Source organism: Garra rufa, chromosome 8 (assembly GCF_049309525.1).
Source record: "Garra rufa chromosome 8, GarRuf1.0, whole genome shotgun sequence".
Taxonomy (NCBI): Eukaryota; Metazoa; Chordata; class Actinopteri; order Cypriniformes; family Cyprinidae; genus Garra; species Garra rufa.
This window is the reverse complement of record NC_133368.1, coordinates 25,959,686-25,982,101: the sequence shown is the minus strand read 5'-3', so window position 1 is coordinate 25,982,101 and position 22,416 is coordinate 25,959,686. Positions and strand designations below refer to the sequence as shown.

The following is a 22,416-nucleotide window of genomic DNA, read 5'->3' as shown; positions in this document are numbered from 1 at the left end:
TTTGTGTATAACAGAAAGCAAGCGAAATGTATCTGAAGAAGTATTGCTTCAATTATCTTTTTTTTTTTTAAACAGTTATTCGAAGTTTAGTCTGAGAATTGTGAATTGGGGACATCAGTGCGCACAGTATGAATAAATACCTGTGTGAACGCTTCACATGCAAAACAATTGTCTCCGCTGGACTTTTTCCACTGGTCTCTTTATTTTCAGGCATTGAACAAAACAAACAACTCCAGTAACCTGCACTCTGACATACTATATCTGCCACAGGCATCTGGGTGGACGGATAGCCCTCTTAAATTACCTGTGTTGTTTTTCTTTTGCTCTATTTTAGAAAAGGAATGCTTTAAAAATGTCAGTCTGTGCCTCCATACACGGTCACTGCCCCAAGGGCAAACGCTTCCCGTAAGACCTATTGTCGTCATGTTTATGACTGGTGTCTACTTAGTGACTGACGTTTAGGCAAATGGAAAAGTAAACATGACCCTGACCTGTGTGGGTGTAGGTGTGTGAGATCAGGGTGAGGGTTGTTGTTTTTACTTCCCCCTCAGGAACTCAGTCCCTCCCGTACCTCCATCGTTACATGTCGACTCGTCTCGGTTTGTGTATTGCCATCTCTGAAGTACTCACTTGCTCGCCTGCGTCCTCACGGTTTTGTGTTTTTCGTTCCTGCATGATGGATGTTCTGTTCTTTAACCTTGTCTCCTTCCACCCACAGTCATGCAATGCACTTTTCTCCAGCATTTGTTTCCTTGAGGACTTGGAAAAAGTTAGTTAACAACCCAGATCCATATGCTAAGGAGTCTCAGTTCAGAACAATCGTGCCTTCCCCCAATGTTCAGTTGCTGGAAATGTAGGCCACATATAAAAACAAGCCTGTTCTGCATTTGTCCTACTTTTGCCTGAACTCCAAACCACAATCCAGCAGGTGCTCTGTGGACAATCTTTCTTCATCCTACCTACTTATTGGGCATTTGTTTCAAAAGGAGGCCAAATGAAGCTATTTTTCTTGATTCGAGCACTTACGACTAACAAAGGGAAGCAGGTTGTTACAGACTTTTAAGGTGAATCTCACAAGACTTCTGTAAAGAACGTACCTGGGTAATTTGTCTCCCATTATATTTAGCTTATTTTGTACTTACTTGATTAAAGAAAAAAGGACCATGTAAAAAGTTTTGCATTATGAGATTAAGTTAATTAAACAAAATAGTTGTTTTATATACATACTTTTTTATATTTTTATCTTTTTTTATCTTATATAAATAAAACATTAAATATTTATAAAATGTATATCTATTTTTTTAAAATCTATAAAAAATATAAAATTGTATTGTCAAATAAAAAAACTGACAATTATTAGAATTATTTATATTCTTTATTTTTATTTATATGTATTATTTTTATTTATATATTGCACAATTTGTATGTATATTTTTTTAATTTCAAGTAAAATTTGTAGATTTTCACTCTTTACTGTTGAGTAGAGAGTCGTATGCCAAGTACAGCAGGCACACTAGCAGGGGTTGGAGCCGTGCCTACAGATGCCATCTATATTGCTTTCTTACGCTGATTCACTTGAATAATTGGGATTAGCTTATTTGATAAGCGGGAAATAGTCTATTGTGTTTTGCTGACAAAGGGTAATTGGTCAGAGAAGGTCATGTTGGGTGTAAGACAGGGTTTGAGCGCACTCTCATGCATTTAGATGAACTTCTAAATGGTCTCTGCTTACATAAGGCATGTTTAGAAAGGTTCAAGCCTTCAAGGTGTAATGGCATGCCATTGCGTTTCACGGCACCCACAAACTAGGTCAGCTGCTTATCAAATCTGTGGTCCACTTACAGAAGCTATGGATTATGTTTAACAAGCTCTGAACTGCAACTCCCATAAGCCCCTTCTGTCCAAGCTTTATGCAGCTCAGCTGCATGACATGGTCCACCTTTACCTCACTTAACACCACAGCTAGTATTATATGCATGTGTTATTTCATATAAGGTATGGTAACTGTCACAATAGTATTGTAGTATAATGGCCATATGAGAAGTCCATTGTAAAGTGCTCTCTTTTTTTATTTTATTTTATTATTTTTTTTTTTTTACAATAGTAGCAACTTTATTGTAGGTGATTAATGACAAAAGGGTTAGTTCAACCAAAAATGAAAAATTTGTCATTAATTATTCACCCTCATGTCATTCCAAACCCATAAGACCTTCGTTCATCTTCAGGATTTTTCTCCACATAGTGGACTTCTATGGTGCCCCAAGTTTGAACTTCCAAAATGCAGTTTAAATGCGGCTTCAAACAATCTCAAATGCGTTTGTAAACGATCCCAGCCGAGAAAGAAGGATCTTATCTAGCAAAACAATCTGTCTTTTTTTTTTTTTTTTTTTTTTTTTTTTATTACAATTTATATACTTTTTAACCTCAAATGTTCATCTTGTCTTGCTTTGCCTGAACTCTGTTTTTTCCGGGTTCAAGGCGGTTAGGGTATGTCGAAAAACCATCTAATTTTCTCCCTCAACTTAAAAATCGTCCTACATCGCTGTTTTTCTTTTCTTGTAAAGGGTGTTTGATCTTCTTTGCATGTTCATTTTGCAAACTCTGGGTCGGTACTTCTGCAGCGATGTAGGATGATTTTGAAATGATTTTTGAAGCTGAGGGAGAAAATAAGAGTTTTTTTGACATACCCTAACTGTCTTGAACCGGAAAAAAGACAGAGCAAGACAGAGCGTTTGAGGTTAAAAAGTATATAAATTGTAATTTAAAAAAAATGTATTGATTGTTTCACTAGATAAGACCCTTCTTCCTCAGCTGGGAGCATTTACAACCGCACCATATAAGTCCACTTTATGACTGAAGAAAGAAAGACATCTTGGATGATGTGGGGGTGAGTACATTGACTGTAAATTTTTGTTCTGGAAGTGAACTTCTCCTTTAAACCTGCGGACATGAAAGCATCCCGTGGCAACACTGTTAAAGTAGCCCAATTCGTTAAAATAGTCCATTTGGTTCAACCTTAATGTTATGAAACTACATGAACTTCATGACTTTTTGTCCGAAAAGAAAAGAAAAATAACTTTATTCAACAATTTCATAAATCTTCATAAAAAGCTTCATAACATGCTATTTTAACGATGTCCTTACTAGGGCTGGGTAAAAAATATCGATTATCCGATTTTAATCGATCTTCAGTTTAACGCAACGATATCGATTCGGGAAATCCCCGAATCGATTCTTAATGCGCGTGCTTCACGTAAGAGGATATGAATATTCACCTCTCGTCCTGAAGGTGTCACCATCAGCTGCTTTTTTTGCAGAAAAATCTGGTGATCAAAAATGATTAGGCTGTAGTTAAGAACTGTTTTATGGACAGTTAGAATGTTTTGTATACGCAGACAAGGGCTTTATGATGGGCCTGTTTTGAATTTAGAAAAATGTTTTATTTCTTAAACATGTTTGAAGTTCTTAATAGATTTCACTGTTGCACATTGTCTTTTTATTTTTTTACAGTAATGTGCATTTTGCAGTTTGTTTACATGGTGTACAATGGATGCACATATTTATGACTTCTTGTTACAGTGTTCATTTAAAATAAAAGTTGTTTAAAATAAACAACTGTGTGCACCCTATTATTAATGTAGATGTGTATTTCAGTAATAAACTTAAGTAGGAGAGTTTCAGTTACCAGCATTTATATCAAAATATGGATCCCATGTCTGCAAAACTAACATTTTAAATGAAATATTGATAGCTAATCGACATCGAATCGAATCGAATCGAAACCATAAAAAAAGAATCGAATCGAATCGCCGAATTGGTCACAATACCCAGCCCTAGTCCTTACTACCTTTCTGGGCCTTCAACGTGTCAGTTGCATTGTAGTCTATGCAGGGTCAGAAATTTGTATCTGTGTTCTGTAGATTAACAAAAATCTTATGGGTTTGGAACGACATGAGGGTGAATAATTAATGACAGAATGCTTATTTTTGGGTAAACTATCCCTTTAAATTGATGCAGTTTCTCTTCTGAACTTAAACTTAGTTTTTTTTAACTTGTACTACAGCAGTGTTAAAAAAGGTTTAGGGTTTTTAACATTAAAGTTTTTAACACATTACAGTGAAGACATCGTTACAAAAGATTTCTACTTCAAGTAAATGCTGATTTTTTTTTTTTCATTTTCTATTCATTAAGGAATCCTGAATAAAAGTACTATTGTTTCTACTAAAATATTAAGCAGCACAACTATTTTCGACATTGATAATAATAATAATATTACTTGTTTCTGAGCACCAGATCAGCATATTAGAATGGTTTGTTGAGGATCATGCAACACTGAAGACTGCTGAAATTCAGCTTTGCCATCAAATAAATTAATTTATGTAAAAAAAAAATGTCCTCCATGTTTTTAACAGATTTTCTCGGTGCCAGTTTCGGGTCAGTTTAGTGTGCAGCTGAAGACAAAATCTTTGCATGTGCTTGTGTACCCATTCTCCTTTGTTTGCATGCGTATGAATGGAAGTGTATGAAATTGAATATAAAATATAGCATGAACCTTAACTCCTTTAAAATGGGAATAACAATATAGCAGTGGCACCAGCAATCAGCATATTAGAGATGATGTTTTATTTAAGGAGTCATGGGTTATTTCCAGGGGCTTCTTTCCTGACAGTGTTCTTCTGTAATGGCCACTTTGAATGGCCTTTCTTTGTACACACATCTTACAGAAATAACCTTATGGTGGTTAATGATGGCACTTTAATAACCCTGCATAGGTTGTTCAGAAATCAGCACAGCCAGCTTGTGATTTAGAGAGTCGCTGTGAAGCGAGCTGGGTGAAGATGGTCTCCATAGTGATGAAGTCTACAGCAGTTATTACACCTACAGATGGTCTGTTCTGCCAACCCAATGGTTTACACTTCCTTATTTATTGTCTTGCAGGACCCTGGACCGATGCCGCCGTCTCCCACCCTGGTCCAGAAGCCACTGCAGTTGCTGGAAATCAAAGCTAGGGGGCGTTTTGGCTGTGTGTGGAAGGCTCAGCTGCTCAATGACTTTGTGGCAGTGAAGATTTTCCCTATTCAGGTACCACACAGACCCAAGGCCAGAGAATCAGCTCCTAAAGCTGATGAGTTAATCTAACCTGCTTAACCAATTACACAGCCAAACGTGGAGCTGAGCCATGTGTCAGCCTGTGAAGTACATACACGTGCACTGTGTGTAGAACATTAGCACATAATGTGATTTAAATACAACTTTGAGAGTAATGTAAGATATTTCTGATTAATGATAGACTTTACAGCAAAGACGTATTAAACAGAATGTGAACCGGAAACTATACGTCTTCTGTATTAAAAACATACGCTGTAAAAGCTGTATGTGACCCTGGATCACAAAACCAGTCATAAGTCGCATGGGTATATTTGTAGCAAAAGCCAACAATAAACTGTATAGGTCAAAATGATTGATTTTTCTTTAATGCCAAAAATCATTAGGATATTAAATAAAGATCATGTTGCATGAAAATATATTGTACATTTTCTACCATAAATATATCAAAACTTAATCTTTGATTAGTAAAATGTATCGCTAAGAACTTCAGTTGGACAACTTTAAAGGCGATTCAAAATTGATCCTTATGACTGGTTTTGTGGTCCAGAGTCACATATATAGCAATGTTTAATATGTATATAGTTAAATATACATATATTATATAACTCTGTTTATTTAAAAAATAATTGTAAAAAAAATAATATTAATAATAATTAACATGACTTTGAACAGAATATGAACAGAACAGTGTTAAATGGGCACTAAAAGAAATTTGTATTCAGCAAGGATGCATTTAATTCATCAAGAGTGACAGTGAGGACATTTTTGATGTTACAAAATATTCCTATTTTAAATAAGTGCTGTTCTATTGAACTTTCTATTCATTAAAGATTCCTAAATAAAAAATTTTGACCGTTTCCACAAAAATATTAAGCAGCACAAGTACTTTCAACATTATTAATAAAATAAATGTTTCTTGAGCACCAAATCAGCACATTAGAATGATTTCTGAAGGATCATGTGACACTGAAGACTGTAGCAATGATGCTGAAAATTCAGCTTTGCAATCACAGAAATCAATTATGTTTTAAAATGGTTATTGTAAATTGTAATAACATGTCACAGTATTACAGTGTTTTTACTCTTTGATCAAACAAATTGAGCCTTCATGAGCATAAGAGACTTCCTTCCTTAAATATACATGAATTCATATATAAAAATATAAAGATACTGATTTATTTCTGTCTCGCACAGCTGTATTAAGTGAGCTGTGAGCTGTATTAACAATGTACTCTGTGTCTTTCTCAGGACAAGCTGTCATGGCAGAATGAGTATGACATTTACAATGTCCCTGGCATGAGGCATGAAAACATTCTGCATTTCATCGGGGCAGAGAAGAGAGGAAGCAACCTGGACATTGAGCTATGGCTCATCACGGCTTACCATGAAAAGGTGCGGAGCTGGATAGTATTGGCTTGCACCGTTCTAGATCCATTTTAGTTTCTCAAAGTTTACAAATTAATCTCTCTGCCATTATAATCAGTGGCATTAGATGCTATATTATTTTTTGCCATGTTGCCAGTGAATTTTAAGAAATCTTCTTGTATTCTCAGCTGCTGAACACTGAGAAATAAACATAAAGAAACAGTGATTTTAAAAAAATGAGAAGGAGACTTGGCTACTTTTTGAATGCTACTGATGTAGGAAAATTTGTCCATAAATTAGCAGTTTTGTTATGAAGGTCTTCTGCTTGATATGTTCTCAAGGGACAGACAATTATGCAAAATAAATCATTTTTATCAAAAGATTCAGGTTTTTTGAGTCAATAAATGACACAGTAGTACGCAAAGCATCTGTGGTCAGTGTTATTGCTGAGTTTATGATTTTCCGTCCCTATATTGTGAATTTAAAAGGTTTTAGTTGTTTGCACTGCAGGCTGATATACAGCCATGATTGATCCCCATGTGTGTGCTGTCTGTGTGCAGGGCTCCCTGACGGACTACCTAAAGGCAAACATAGTGACGTGGAATGAGCTGTGTCACATCGCTCAAACCATGGCTCGGGGCCTGGCTTACTTGCACTCTGACTTTCCAGGACACAGAGACGGTCACAAACCGGCCGTCGCACACAGGTTAGGAATATACAACTCTTAGTTCACCTGAAAACACACTCATGTTGATTCAAACCTGTATGACTTTCTGAAACCATATTGAAAATATCTTTGTGAGCATTTCAAACCTTTTTACCTATTTAAAATTGTATTATATGTTCACAGAGATATTAAGAGCAAGAACGTGCTGCTAAAGTCAAACCTGACGGCCTGTATAGCTGATTTTGGTCTGGCTTTGAAGTTTGAGGCAGGAAAGTCAGCTGGGGACACACATGGGCAGGTAAGTGTTGAAAGACAACTGTTCAGATCCTTTAAAGCTGGTGCTGCTTATAAAGTGCCGCCCCTTGTGCGAGGGTTGGCTGTGTGAAGTGTGTTTAAATATGAATATGATTCCATGGAGGTGTATCAGAGGCTGTATCTCAAAACCTAATGTGCTGCCTACATATAAGACTTGTCACGACAAAAATGTGTATAAGTCTAAGTCTGTGCAAAAAGTTAAATAGTAATATAAATGCTAACACATTCAATTAAGCCCATGCTTCAAGTGTTTCTTAATGAAGTAATCACATCTTGTTTTTCCAAGAAATTATTCAAGTAAGCAGGTGGTAATAAAGTCATGAACAAATATAACAATTAAAACAAGGATACAAATTAAATGAACAACGCTGGGGTTTTTAAACATTTTTAACAGCAATCAGTTAAGTATTCAGTATTAAGTAAACATTCAATAATTTATTAAAATACAAAAGTAGTAATCAAATTTAAGTTAAACTTTCTTGTTTTATGTTATACAAGAAGTACAAAACGTTAGATATTTACCAGTTTATTAGGCTATAAATCACTGCTGGATGGGCCTCCATATTTAAACCATGAGTGTATTGACTGCAGTGATAGCAGAAAGCTTTATTGTATTCACTTGGTACCGAAGTGCCGGTAGTTCCCCATTACATATACAGCGTTTTATTACTGGCATGTTCAAGCGTGTATCTAGATCATTATTAAAACATTCTCATATGCTGTAATAGTTGCTCTGGCAGCTGGACCCTTGCCCATAATTCCCCACTTATCAAGGTATGCTACTGTATATGCATGTACATGTTTCATTTTTAACTGTTATGCTAACCAGACTGTGTTCTCTCTGTGCACTCCAGGTGGGAACCAGACGTTACATGGCCCCAGAAGTGTTGGAGGGGGCCATTAACTTCCAGCGAGATGCTTTCCTCAGGATAGACATGTATGCAGTGGGACTAGTGCTATGGGAGCTGGCGGCCCGTTGCACGGCGTCTGATGGTATGAATACGTTTGATCATTTTGACATCAAACTGTGTAGTTATATCAGTTATTTTATACTAGAAATTTGATTGACAGTTGAGTTGTAACTGGTCTGACAGCACTCCCTGATCACACAAACACATTTTCCAGTACGTTTTACCATCACTTGGGCTCTTGAATAATCCTGTCACTGTAAGTGCAATAAGTTCACTATTATTGATTATTGGTGTCTGGTCTAATGGAACAATATTGATCAGGTGTGGACAGTGAAGCAGACCTCGGGGACTGTTGTGACAGGGGTCATCATGTGTGACAACCTCATTGAGTGTAGTGCATGATGGGATTGAATGGATGACAGTGTGATGGAAGATGAGGTGGTTAAACATTATTGGTGTAGCTAATTCTCCAAAGCGCCGTTTCTCTCATTTGTTTGGCGTTTCTGATGATAATGCAGAAGAATTGTATCATTTCAATATTTGAATATTTTATCCTATCTTAGGTTTGCTTTTATCAGCAGTTATTTCACTCATTGTTAATGTGCATGGCAAGATATGTAGTTATTCTCCCAGCAAAACTTTAACCAAGGAGTTTTTAAAGGGATAGTTTACCTAAAAATAAAAATTCTGTCATTAATTACTCATCCTCGTAGTTCCAAACCTGTTAGACTTTTATTGATCCTCAGAACACAAATTAAGATGTTTTTGATGAAATCTGAGAGCTTTCTGACCCCGTAGACAGCAATGCAACTGACATGTTCAAGGCCCAGAAAGGTAGTAAGGACTTTGTTAAAACAGTCCATGTGACATCAGTGGTTCATCCTTAATTTTATGAAGTTACAACAATACTTTTTGTCCGCAAAGAAAACTAACATTTTTATATGTACACCTTCTAGCTCCCTTGGATTCCTATACCCTAGTTTGAAAACACCCATTACCCCTCAATGGTAAAACTTCCTGAGCATATGTTTGTTCATTGCTTTTTAAGGTCCAGTGGACGAGTACATGCTTCCATTTGAGGAAGAGGTGGGCCAACACCCCACTCTAGAGGACATGCAGGAGGTGGTGGTCCACAAAAAGCTTCGGCCCACTCTCAGGGAGTGCTGGCAGAAACATACGGTACGTATTTATCATTAAACCTCACCGCTACTCTAAAGATTTTAAGTGAATTTAAAAGAATATTATGCTTGATACCAGTGTTAATTTTGACAGCAAATTTTGATTTAGTCATAGTCTTTTGACTAAAATTGCATTTACTTTTAGTCATATTTTAGTCATCTGAATTGTTTTCCTTTTTCGTCCAAAATTTTCGAATGCGTTTTTTAATATTCGTCACAATTTGTCACGCACAGAATGTCGTGGTGGCTCAGAATTGTCAAAACACTTCTCAAAATGCTTGCTACGGATGTGAAAAGCACAAAAATTGAACCCAATCTGAAATTTTTTATGACGAAAACAGTGCACTGACCTTAAATCTACAGTAGACTTAGCCAGCTAAAATCAAATGGGTTTAGTTTGTGTAATACAGTTATTAAGTGTTTCTCTAAAATTTCTCATTATGTTTCATATATGTTTATTATAAAGGTTTTATTAAGATAAACACAGATTTAATTGCTGTGACATGCAGAATACCTTTATATTAAAATGAAATGAAACCAATTCTCATAAAGAAACAAGAACACGTCTTCTTTTCAATGAAATACCAGTGGTTATATACTGTAGGTTAATTATGCATTCTTCATAATAACTTGTTTACCACTTGTTTATCTTCATTCTTTCAAGCAGACATATTTTGTTTATATAAATACATTTAGATAAATCATTATTAGGGCTACTGAAGTGATTTCCTGTCTTTCTTTTGTTTGGTTGATTAACATCAATGACACAGACAATAGCAACTGAATTAGGCTGCTGTTCCTTTAAAACCGAATACACTGATGTACTGATACATGTCCGATATTCTCCCAGCCGTTTACGTTCACTTAAGACATAAATACTCATCAAAACGAACAATTCAACATTTTCACGTTTTTCTGTGCGTGTGTGCTTCGGTGTCTGCGCTCAGAAAACTGGACGAAATTGAGTTCTCTTTTAAATCAAATTTATCCATATGTTTGCTGTTCTCTTACTCCCAAATATTGACATTTTTAATGTTTTATGAGAAAAAGTGTATGTCAGCAAGAGTATGTCTCACCGGATTGATCAGTAGGCTGTTACAGTTCAAATGTACCCATCTAACCTTCCAAACCACACAGCAGATTTGTTCTAAATGAATCTCTTCCTAAATCGTCCCTCCTTAACATTTTTGTTTGTATTTGTTGACGAAAATGTCAATAGATTTTTGTCATAGTTTTTGTCATTAAAAACAAGTTTGATTTTGTTATCATTTAATTTTCCTTGATGAAAATTATTTGTCAACGAAATTAACACTTGCTACACAACATGTTCATTTATCTCTCAGGGTCTGGCCATGTTGTGCGAGACCATAGAGGAGTGTTGGGACCACGAGGCTGAGGCGCGCCTCTCAGCGGGCTGCGTCGAGGAACGCGTGATCCAGATGCAGCGGCAGACCAGCGTCTCCGCCCCGGAGGAAATAGTCACCGTTGTAACCATGGTGACCAATGTGGACTACCCCCCTAAGGAGTCCAGTCTATGACTAGAGGATATCAGCATGTGAATTGCGAGCTGACCGAACAGAAAAGACGCGTCGGGGATGGTGGTGGACTGCTGTTCTGACGGCTGGCTTCAGACATGCTGGATGATTGTCCTGTACTTACGGCTGGAGCGAATGCAGACGATGCATTTTGTGCCGAATCTGAGTTTCATACAGGTTCACCTGGAGCCAGCTACGTTGTTGTATGTGTGTGTATATATAAACTAGTACCACGGGGAGCTCCGGTAAGGACAGACGGATTATAAGACGACATCAAAAACGAACCTCTTTGTTGTCGTCGTTTCTCTGCTCGGAGAAGAAACTTTCCCATTTGAGGAGTAAACGAGACTCCTTCTCCACACGGCGCTCGTGTCATTTCAGTATAAAAAAGGGCAACGTCCATGTAAAAAAAAAAAAGACACATTTAATGTGTTCGTATGAATGACTATTGTAATGCCAATAAGAAACAGCTTTTTGAATGTGTAGTGTGACGCTGCTGTACAGATATCAACAGAAAGGGTGACGATACAACCCAAATCAACACGTGTTTCCTCTGAAAGCGTTCAGAGTTTCTGTCAGATAACCACCAACCTCTCGACAAGGTATACCTCAGTTTCTCATCCTAATAATACGTTTGTTTTGTAACACTATATGATATAAAAAAGAGGCTTTTCGATGACCTCCGTTTGGCACGGAAGCTTTTTAAATACGGGGAAAACTTTTTTTATATGACAGATTATGCCAAGAAACGATGGCCATTCATAAACCAGTGTTCTGCCTTCTTTCTTTTAGTCGTTCTCTGTGTTGCCCTGCAGTTTAAAATGTGATCCTTTTGTTTTTTAGCATTGTGACCGTTTGTTTGTTAAAACCATTTTTGACCTTTATCGAGACCTGTTGAGAAGAAAAAATCCCTGAAAATATGAATTTTGTGAAAATAATACAGAAGCACTTACCAATATAGGTTTGCGGTGTCCTCACAACATTGACGTATGTGCATGCCTTGTTTTCCTTTCTTTACTTTCCTTTTTTTTTTCATTTTCTTTGTTTTTCAAACATTTGTTATCATGTGAAGCTTGTGCATGGGATCCCATTAGCAGTCATGGAAACCCCTTCATTATTCCTCAATCTGAAGTATTTCCTGTCTTCAGGGCATCACTCTTTTTGTTTCATTTCCATTTGGAATCATTCAATATTGGTCTACTACGGTCTCTTCACTGTCCGCTTTAGTTGCGCTGCGAGCCGCCCTTGTGCACTGCGTTTGAACCAGCCTCCTCACGAGTGACACGTCAAACTGGTTTCAGATCAGCAGCCGGGTGACCCTTCTACACACTTCTACAAGAACTGTATCTCAGTATGTCTCAGGAAGCGTTTCCCTTTGCTTTGAGCCCTCTGGTGCCATTCTGGTGACCCTTGTTGTATTATGTATGCAAGGGCCCTTAATATAACACCTTATTAGTGTGGTCATATTATGTGCAATAACATCCTAAGCAGGGACTGTTTTACAGCTCACAGGCCACTTCCAGTGTGGTAAAAATACAAGCGCCTAGCAGTTTGCTTAGACCATAATGTACATCACAAAGTGAAGTCGACGTCAGGCTATGCATATGTTATGACGCCCGGTTGTCTAGGAGTATTAAGCTAATAATGGGGACCGAACACATGCAGTAACTCTCTGCCGACATAGTTTTTCTAAAGAACAGCTTCTCTGCTGCTGCTCTTTGGCTTTGTTCACACTTAAATCCAGTTTGATTTTCAAATCTGATCTTTAGAATCGACTGTCATTTTGTGAGAAATCTGCTTCATTTGTTCAGACGGTGTAGTCAGTATTCGTTCCAGATGATGAAAAAAAAACGTCTTGAAAACTGATGTGACTGTTCACACTTAAACTGATAATCTAAATTCAAACCACATATTTATTTGATTTGAATCAGATTTGTAAGACTACATCAACTACACTCATTTGAATTAGATACTAAATTGGATTTCTTTTGCCTGTCTGAACAAGTTCTGAAATATGATTCAGTGGCTCATTTTGGTTCATTTTGCTTTTAATGTTGCATCCCAAAAGGTAAAAAAAAATGGATTGAGATCTGAACCGACAATTCAGGCTGAACGCATTTCTGAAAATCTGATTTTAATCTGATTTAAAACATTTGTATCAGGTTTGTGAAATCTGATTTTATGTTTTATTCCCATTTAGACTAAACTGATTTGAATCAGATACTAAATCATGTTCGTTTTGCTTTCGATACTACTTACATCACATCCTGAATAGTAAATATTTAACTGAGATCTGATCTGACCATTTCGACTCTACACATTTGTAATAACCAGATTATAATCTGATGTCAAACCACATAATTGATTTGAATCAGGTTTGTAAAAATCAGATTTTTATGAGTGTGTTTTCTCATTTCAGACTGAAAACTGATTTAAATCAGATACTGAATTGGATACTAAAATGGATTTCTGCTGCCTGTCTGAACAAGTCCTGAAATATTATTCAGTGGCTCATTTTGGTTCATTGTGCTTTTAATATTGCTTCCCAAAAGGGTGAAACGCATTGTGATCTAAATTGACGATTCAGGCTAAACGCATTTTTCTGATTTTAATCTGATTTAAAACCACATATTCATGCGATTTCTATCAGGTTTGTGTAATCTGGTTTCATGTGGGGGGGTTTTTCCCGTTTTTCCCAGACTACAAACAACTACACTGATTTGAATCAGATACTAAATCATATTCATGCTGTCTGTCTGAACAATTAATCTAATATAAATTGGTGGCTCATTTTCGTTCGTTTTGTTTTCGTTTCTAGTCACTTCACATCCAGAATGGTGAAAAATGAATTGAGATCAGGTCTGACCAATGATTTTAATCTGATTTCAAACCACATATGGCTGTGGTTTCAATCTAGTTTGTAAACAGTGCATTTCATTTCTGAACCTGAGATTAATCTGACTTCAAACCACATATTTGATGCATTTCTGAAAACCTGATTTTAATCAGGTTTGTGTAACCTGATTTCATGTGGGTTTTTTCCCGTTCAGACTACAAAGAACGAAACTGATTTGAATCAGTTACTAAATCATAATCATGCTGCCTGTCTGAACAAATAATCCAATGTGATTTGGTGGCTCATATTAGTCTATTTTGCTTTCGATGCTAGTCACATCGTCCTGAATGATGAAAAACTGAATTGAGATCTGATCTGATCATTCACACTCGACACATTTGTAAAAACCTGATATTAATCTGATTTCAAACCACATATGGCTGTGGTTTAAATCCAGTTTGTAAACAGACCTTTTCAGGTTTGTTTATTTCTTTCTTTGTTTTTTTATCCATTCAGACTATGAACATCTGAACTGATTTGACTCTGATACGAAATCAGATTTCTGTTGCCTGTCTGAACAAATCGTGAAGTGTGATTCAGTGGCTCACTTTGGTTGTTTTCCTTTTACAATGTGATGCATTTGACAATGTTCAGGTCCATACAACTGTATGCAATCAAGCCCTTTCAGTGAAAGCTCTATCTCTCTCTACTGTAGCATTCTCAGCCAGCTCATTCTGTTTTACTTCACCTTACTGGTAAACTAATGCAAGGGCCTGTGCCATCTTTCAAAGGCCCTCGGTTGGACTCTGCAGAAGGTCAAACAGTTATAAGACCAATCTAAAGTACTGGTTCATTTGCAGGATGAGAGCTCTGGTTTGAGAACATCTCCCGTGAGGTTCTCGTGATTCACTTTTGACTGTAAACACTACAGACGATTCAATAAGCTGAGTGACTGCTGCTGGCCTATAGAGAGTTTTCACCAGGTGCTGTCCTGTTCCCCTGTCTGTTTTTGGTTTTCTAGTTGGGGAATCTGGGAGGAAGGGTAAATAAGATGGAAAGCCAAACTTTAAAAGCCCCATGTTGAGTAGAAGACTCAGATTGAAAATGCACCGTATGTACATATGAATGTTGTTTTAGATTGTGAAAAGAGCATGCTTCTTTTTTTAATGTCTCAAAGAAAAATCCTTTATTGATATTATTATTATTATTAAATATTTTAATGTTAATTTTGTACATCTGTATTTTGGTTTTATTAATTTATATCATGGCCCAACTGTCATTCTTCTTTTCTCGATCAATGAGAAGTGATGCTATTTTTAAAACTGGTCAGATAAAACACTACTAAAGAATCAGTCCTTTACCTCAGACTTCCACTCACAGCGTTCAAAGATTGAACAAACAGTGTAGCACGACAGACAACATGGGGCAGCGTTGCAAGTATTGCTTCTGGGATTCGACCAGCAGCTTCTCTCTCTCTGTCTTTTCTCACAGACACGCTTTTTTGGTCTTTGGTGACCGTGTTTCTTCTCAACTACACCAATGAGTGAATGTCTCCACTTTACCAAAACTCTCCATTATAGGTGCGAGCCGCTGTGTTACTGTTGTGCTGGACATGCCATTTTTGTCCACCTTTCTCTCGAGTATTTAACGCATTCAGGGCCTGATCAGACGTAATTGTTACATAATGTACAGATGAAATTTTATGCTACTATTCCCCTCAAATAAAGTATAGTGACTGCTCTCAAATGTGTGCTGTGTCTCAATTACAGAACGTACCTGAAAATAATATGCAATACATGCATATTATAACAGTGCTGTGAATTGGTACTGTCCAGTCTGACAGGTATTTGATAAATAGATGTTGTGTGTAAAAACACCACTAGATGTCAGCATTAGGCCTAATTCTGTTTACACTCATTTTGATTGTAAGATTTACCCTTTTCCCCTCTATTTTAAGTGTTTGGACTCGTATAAAAAATGAACTAAAAATCAGTAAATAAATTACTAATTGATTAAATTAATTATGAATACCATACAATGCATACTTCTATTTAGCAAGGATTCATTAAATGTATCAAAATCTTAAAATAGAAAAGACCTACTTTTAAAAAACATATTTTTACTGTATTTTTTATTAAAAATAAGTAGTTTTGGTATCCATAAGAGACTGTGGTAGTGGTGGTGTATGTGTCCACCATCTTTTCAAATACCATATTATACCAACACCATATTGTTATTATACACTACTAGTCAAAGGTTTTCGAACAGTAAGATAAGCAAAAGTAATATTGTGAAATATGTTTACTATTTAAAATAACTGATTTCTATTTGAATCTATTTTAAGATGTATTTTATTCCTGTGATCAAAGCTAAATTTTCTGCTTCGTTACTCTTAAGTGTCTCACAATCCTTCAGAAATCATTCTAATATGCTTTGCTGTTCAATTATTATTGTTATCAATATTTAAAACAGTTGAGTACTTTTTTTCAGGATTCTTTGATAAAGAGAAAGATCCAAAGATCAGCATTTATCTGAAATAAAAAGCTTTTGTCACATTATAAAAGCTTGGAGTCAGTATGTTATTGTTTTTTAAGAAATTATAAAAATTAATCATTTTATTTAGCAAGGATGCTTTAAATTGATCAAAAGTAATGATAAAGACATTTATAATACACTTAGCTGTTTTCAACATCATAATAATGGTTTTTAAGCAGCAAATCAGATTAGAATGATTTCTGAAGGATCATGTGACTGGAGAAATGATGCTAAAAATTCAGCTTTGAAATCACAGGAATAAATTACATTTTATAATATATTCAAATAGAAACGGATATTTTAAATAGTAAAAATATTTAAAAAAAAATGACAGGCTTGGTGAGCAGAAGAGACTTCTTTAAAAACATTAAAAATCTTACTGTTCAAAAACTTTTGACTGGTAGTGTACATCCTGATTAAAAAAAGAAATATATAAAATGTCCAGGTGTTTTTGAAATTCCTGTCATTGTCTCTTGTCCCAGTCGCACTTGAAAATGTATTGAAGCTCCAGCAGCACGTCAGCAGCGGTTCTGCAGTCCAGCAGTGACCGAACGCCCACCACTGCAGGTTATATATAAATTGAAGTGGACTGCTTGTCCAGCATCTCAGCTCACTGTTTCTCTTGTGAGCTGCTGAACTGAAGCACCTGGTCAGGCTGCTGTAAATGTCCTTGAATAACAGTGTGGGAGTCAACACATCATTCTCCTAACACGCTCCTATGTGCTTCACTGACTTTAACATAACAAAAAGAAGAAAAAAACTAATAATGCATCCACTAGTTGAGAGACATTTATGCCTGAAGCTCTGAGAAGTGCTATAACAAGACTGCCATCTTGAGATTATTTATGTACTATGGTGTACATATTAATGTTTTGACATTGCTTTAGTTTTTATATTTAACTATGTGTTTCTAAGGCTGATCTTTTACGGAAAGTCGGAAAACAAAGTGTAGCTCAGTTTTCTGAACAAATTGCCAGTGTTCTCCTATTATAAGTCACTTTGAATAAATATTCATAAATCTAAATGTAAATTTCACAGTCCAGAAATATGTATTAAAATGATTGAGTCACTGTTTCAGCATCTCATGGTGACCTTAAAGAAACTCTTTAGAGTCAGTCAACCTGCCCTATGAGACTGAGTGGTTGATAATAACCTGATCACAGAGAGCTATTATCCCTGGAGGAGGAAATTAACATCTACATTAAGCTCCTCTTGGGAAAAACATGTGTCTCTAGAATCATTTGGCAGCTCCCCAAACACAGAAGTCACAAAGCTGCATGCACATCTGCCACCAGCATCTCCAGAGGTCTCAAGAGGAGGTTTCGCATGATGCATCTGAGGGTTTTAACCATAGATATGTATAGCTAGATGCCCTATTGGCGCCTGTTTCTATGGACCGCTATCCACCTTATTTTTCCTGTAAGAGTGGACGTAGCCATTTGTAAATTTTATGGGTCCAGCTATTTTCAGCTGTACAAAACAGCTTGTTTTGCTGCTTGATATTGCAAACTGGTGTGTCCTACCATATTATTGTAACGTATTTTCTTAATTATGAACACACTGGTTTGTATGCAGTTTTACCGTTTACTGCATGTTGTTATTCTTCCCGTTATTTTCCTATAGACCTTGAGCAAACGATTCTAATGAGAATTCTCTTCTGTGCCGGTCTTCATAGGAACCTATTCAAATAGCGTCCATCTGTTTTTTAATGTAGCTAAGGTCGGCAGCCTCGTGTCATTTACGCACTTAAACTTTGAGGAGTGAGGCACTGACAAATGACGGTCATTGCGAAATTGCAAAGTGATGGCGCTATAGAGCCATGTGTTTTTTAAAAACATTTTAATGGGTTTAACAGTAGATTAACAGCTCGGAATATAGGCTACTTTGACTAGAAACACTGGAGACCAGAAATGCAAAGCATTCTTCTGGTCCTTCATTGGCTTTAGCGTCATGACAAGCTTCAGCATGTTTACATCCTGCCAGGATGGCATTAAGCATTTCTTGTCTCTGCCATTTGTAAGCTCTTTCAGTAGATGTGGTCTACTAAAAGCCTCGAGGCATCAGGGCTAAAGTGAAGAGACGTGGGTCTTAGGAAGTTATTCGTCCACAGGACTCTTTTCTCCTCTTCTTATTGCTAGGAAAGCAGTGAAGACTTACATCGCTTCTCTTGTTGCCCTTCAACTGAAAATTACAATCTACAAAAAAGCTACACAATGTATGAGTATTTTATTTTCCTAGTTGTGTTGCGGTAAAAATAGCAACAGGTAGTGGCAGTAGCTCACTGAAATAATGGCGCCCCCTATAGTTCAAAATCTGTGGCTGTATCCGAAATCGCCCCCATACCCATTTTAAGTGGTGTTCGAAACCATAGTGGACGTTCCCGAGTGCACAACCGATGTACACTCAACGTCTAGAAATAACCCATAATGCACTGTGAGAGTCGCGCGCCAATTAAATTACCGCGTCTCACCAGAAGAATAGTAATCTTACTACTGGAACTGCCCGTTTTAAATGATTATTACACAGCAAGGCAGTCTTTCCGGTGCACTTATGCTGCGTTCCAGGCAGTTTTTTTAACTGGTAAATCACCACTTCAAACCACGACTCACGACTTTGTAGCGTTCCAGGCAAGTCACGCCAAACTGCCTGGGCACATTTATGAATTATTATTATTTTTATATTATTATTAATTTGATTGCAACGTTATATTGTCCTAAGCTCTATTTTTCCACCGTGTGCCACTTGCATAAACACCGCACGCATTAGGGCTGACTTTGTTGTTTCGCGGGCTATGTTACGTCAGAACTCGGAACTGGGAGTACATCGATCTAGTACGAGTTCACGAGTGGGAAGTCACGGGTTTGACTGTCGTTTCAGTGCACTTTCACTGGTAGAAGGTTGGAAAAACACGGGTTACGGGTTGTCTGGAAAGTCTCCAGCTTTTATGAAGGAAATTGTCTATCCAATCCAGAAGGCATATTCCTGTGTTTAGTGGATGAATGTGAAAAAAGTAAAACTGTCTCCTCAGACAAAAAGGAAAATTATAACCCATAAACTCATAAAGTGTTGCAGTACAGATAATAGACCCATAAGCAGCTATATAGAACTGACTGTGCTTCATTTTTCTGTTAAGATAAGCTTAAATAGAGCTTGAATATCTCCTCTCGTTGTTTTTTAATTGTATGTAATTTAATGCTAATAAACCCTGCTTAAAAAAACTGCATATGCTGGTTAGGTATGTTTTGGTGCTGGGATGCTGGTTTATGCTGGTCTTTTGCTGGTTTATGATGGTCCTTGACCAGCAACAAGACCAGCATAGACCAGCAAAGGACCAGCACACACCAGCAAAGGACCAGCATAAACCAGCAAAAGGACCAGCATAAACCAGCAAAGGACCAGCACACACCAGCAAAGGACCAGCATAAACCAGCAAAAGGACCAGCATAAACCAGCAAAAGGACCAGCATAAACCAGCAAAAGGACCAGCATAAACCAGCAAAAGGACCAGCATAAACCAGCAAAGGACCAGCATAAACCAGCAAAAGACCAGCATACACCAGCAAAGGACCAGCATAAACCAGCAAAGGACCAGCATAAACCAGCAAAAGGACCAGCATAAACCAGCAAAAGGACCAGCATAAACCAGCAAAAGGACCAGCATAAACCAGCAAAGGACCAGCATAAACCAGCAAAAGACCAGCATACACCAGCAAAGGACCAGCATAAACCAGCAAAGGACCAGCATAAACCAGCAAAAGGACCAGCATAAACCAGCAAAAGGACCAGCATAAACCAGCAAAGGACCAGCATAAACCAGCAAAAGGACCAGTATAAACCAGCTAAAACCAGCATACACCAGCAAAGGACCAGCATAAACCAGCAAAGGACCAGCATAAACCAGCAAAAGGACCAGCATAAACCAGCAAAGGACCAGCATAAACCAGCAAAAGACCAGCATACACCAGCAAAGGACCAGCATAAACCAGCAAAGGACCAGCATAAACCAGCAAAAGGACCAGCATAAACCAGCAAAAGGACCAGCATAAACCAGCTAAAACCAGCATCCCAGCACCAAAACATACCTAACCAGCATATGTTGTTTTTTTCAGCAGGGAAGCCACTTGAATCTTGAACAGAAGTGGTGACTTACTTTTCCACCGTTACACTTTCAGACTAAAACGTCAGTATTACGTGACCAAAACGAAGTTGTCAAAACATACATTCCACAGTGAATGCACGTTCACACTTGAGCTGAGATGAAATTGGGTCTAGTAATGCCTGTGGCCCACGTCACAATATCGCAAAGGCCTCTGGGCTCACCGTTCCCCCTTCAGTGAATGCACAAAGCTCATAATATATAATTCAGGTGGTGTTTAGTTCATTTGCACGCTATGTGGATTGACTAAGTCCTAGAAAAAGCTACCAACTGCAGCTTCTACTCCTGCTTCTACCCTAGGGAATCTTCTGAGTGTTCATTCTGACTCCCAAAAATAAAAAGGGAGTTCAACTCAAGCCAAATGTCAGCAGTATAAACTCCTACTCCCACAACACTGCGAGACACTTCTGTCACGATTATTTGGCGCCGTGGAACATCACATCCAGAACTCCCAGGACTTAGCAAAGAAGGTCCAGTACCCGGTGTACCCACAGAACAGGACCCTGAGGGGAAAGAAGAGCAATATATACAGTACAGTAATGAGGAACATCATAGCTGTCACAGCACAAAGAGGAGGAGACATCTACAGACTACACTATAGATAAGGTTCACACATTCAGATATTCAAATCAAAGCTTTGGAGGGGAAAAAAAGGCCATTTAAGAGAGGAAGATGACCATTTGCGACAAAGTAGATCAGCCATCTTTGAAGCCTGTGATGCTATTTATCAGCTACTTACTTACCTTTCATGCTGATCCCAGCAGTTTACACTAATTCACACCTGAGATCTTGGTGCCTGCAATGAGTCTGATTAATTGTTTCGAGACGTGGGACGTCATTGTGTGTTTTGAGCTTAAATGATGGGGAATCACCACCATAATCAGCTGTATGAGAGAAAACACATTCAGGAAACAAATCTGCTATTGGTTTTAGATGCAAAACAATGTGTTAACAATGAAGTTGCAAAAAAAATTGCAATGTGTCTGTGTGTGTAAACATCATAAACGAGCATTTGTCAGTGATTAAGTGACCAAAGCAAACAAACGTATTTCTATAACTATTTGTAACCCACAAAATCACAAATGAGTACAGGCAATCAGATTTTTCATTTGTAAAATGTGAATCACTCAAGAACATAATTTTCCACGCCACTTTGTTTCTATGAAGTCTAAGTTTTATATTTCACTCAGTTTGGTTAAAATCAGATGTTTTTATTCCATTGAATACATACACATTTAAAGGGATAGTTCATCTAAAAATGAAAATTACCATCCAAATAAGCCATCCTATGTGTATATGACTTTCTTCTTTCAGGTGAATACAATCAGAGTTATATTTAAAAAAATTCCTGACTCTTCTAATGGCAGTGAATGGCTGTTGAGATTTTGAAGTCCAATAAAGTGTGTCCATCCATCATAAAATATACTCCACATGGCTCCAGAGGGTTAATAAAGGCCTTCTGAAGCGAATCGATGCATTTGTTTAAGAAAAATATCCATATTTAAAACTTTATAAACCACAATCTCTAGCTTCGAAATAAGATTTCAAAATAAGCCAAGAGGAGACTTGTTTTCCTTTGCTGTACACAAAACTGGGTTCTTACACTACTTTTTACGATGGATGGATGTTCTTTATTGGACTTCAAAATCTTAACAGCCATTCAATGCAATTATAAAGCTTGAAAGAACCAGGACATTTTTTTTAAATATAACTCTGACTAAAAAAAAAGTGATGTTAGCCTAATGTTACCAGTCATTTTATGCGATGAAACAGGCAGAAATGGAGTATTATTTGACAATGTCTTTCTTT

At 37.2% G+C, this 22,416-nt stretch overlaps 1 protein-coding gene across 2 annotated transcripts in view; it reads left to right on the top strand.

Moving 5' to 3' along the window:
• acvr2aa (activin A receptor type 2Aa) overlaps positions 1-15,656 on the top strand; it is a 73,762-nt gene extending 58,106 nt beyond the window's left edge. For both annotated transcript variants that reach the window (XM_073845271.1, XM_073845270.1), the window contains exons 5-11: positions 4,939-5,082; positions 6,358-6,501; positions 7,035-7,180; positions 7,325-7,439; positions 8,311-8,449; positions 9,416-9,546; positions 10,889-15,656. In XM_073845271.1, the coding sequence (XP_073701372.1) occupies positions 4,939-5,082; positions 6,358-6,501; positions 7,035-7,180; positions 7,325-7,439; positions 8,311-8,449; positions 9,416-9,546; positions 10,889-11,083 (1,014 nt within the window). In that variant the 3' untranslated portion in view covers positions 11,084-15,656. The remainder of the gene's footprint in view (positions 1-4,938; positions 5,083-6,357; positions 6,502-7,034; positions 7,181-7,324; positions 7,440-8,310; positions 8,450-9,415; positions 9,547-10,888) is intronic.
• The last annotated feature ends 6,760 nt before the right edge of the window (positions 15,657-22,416 follow it).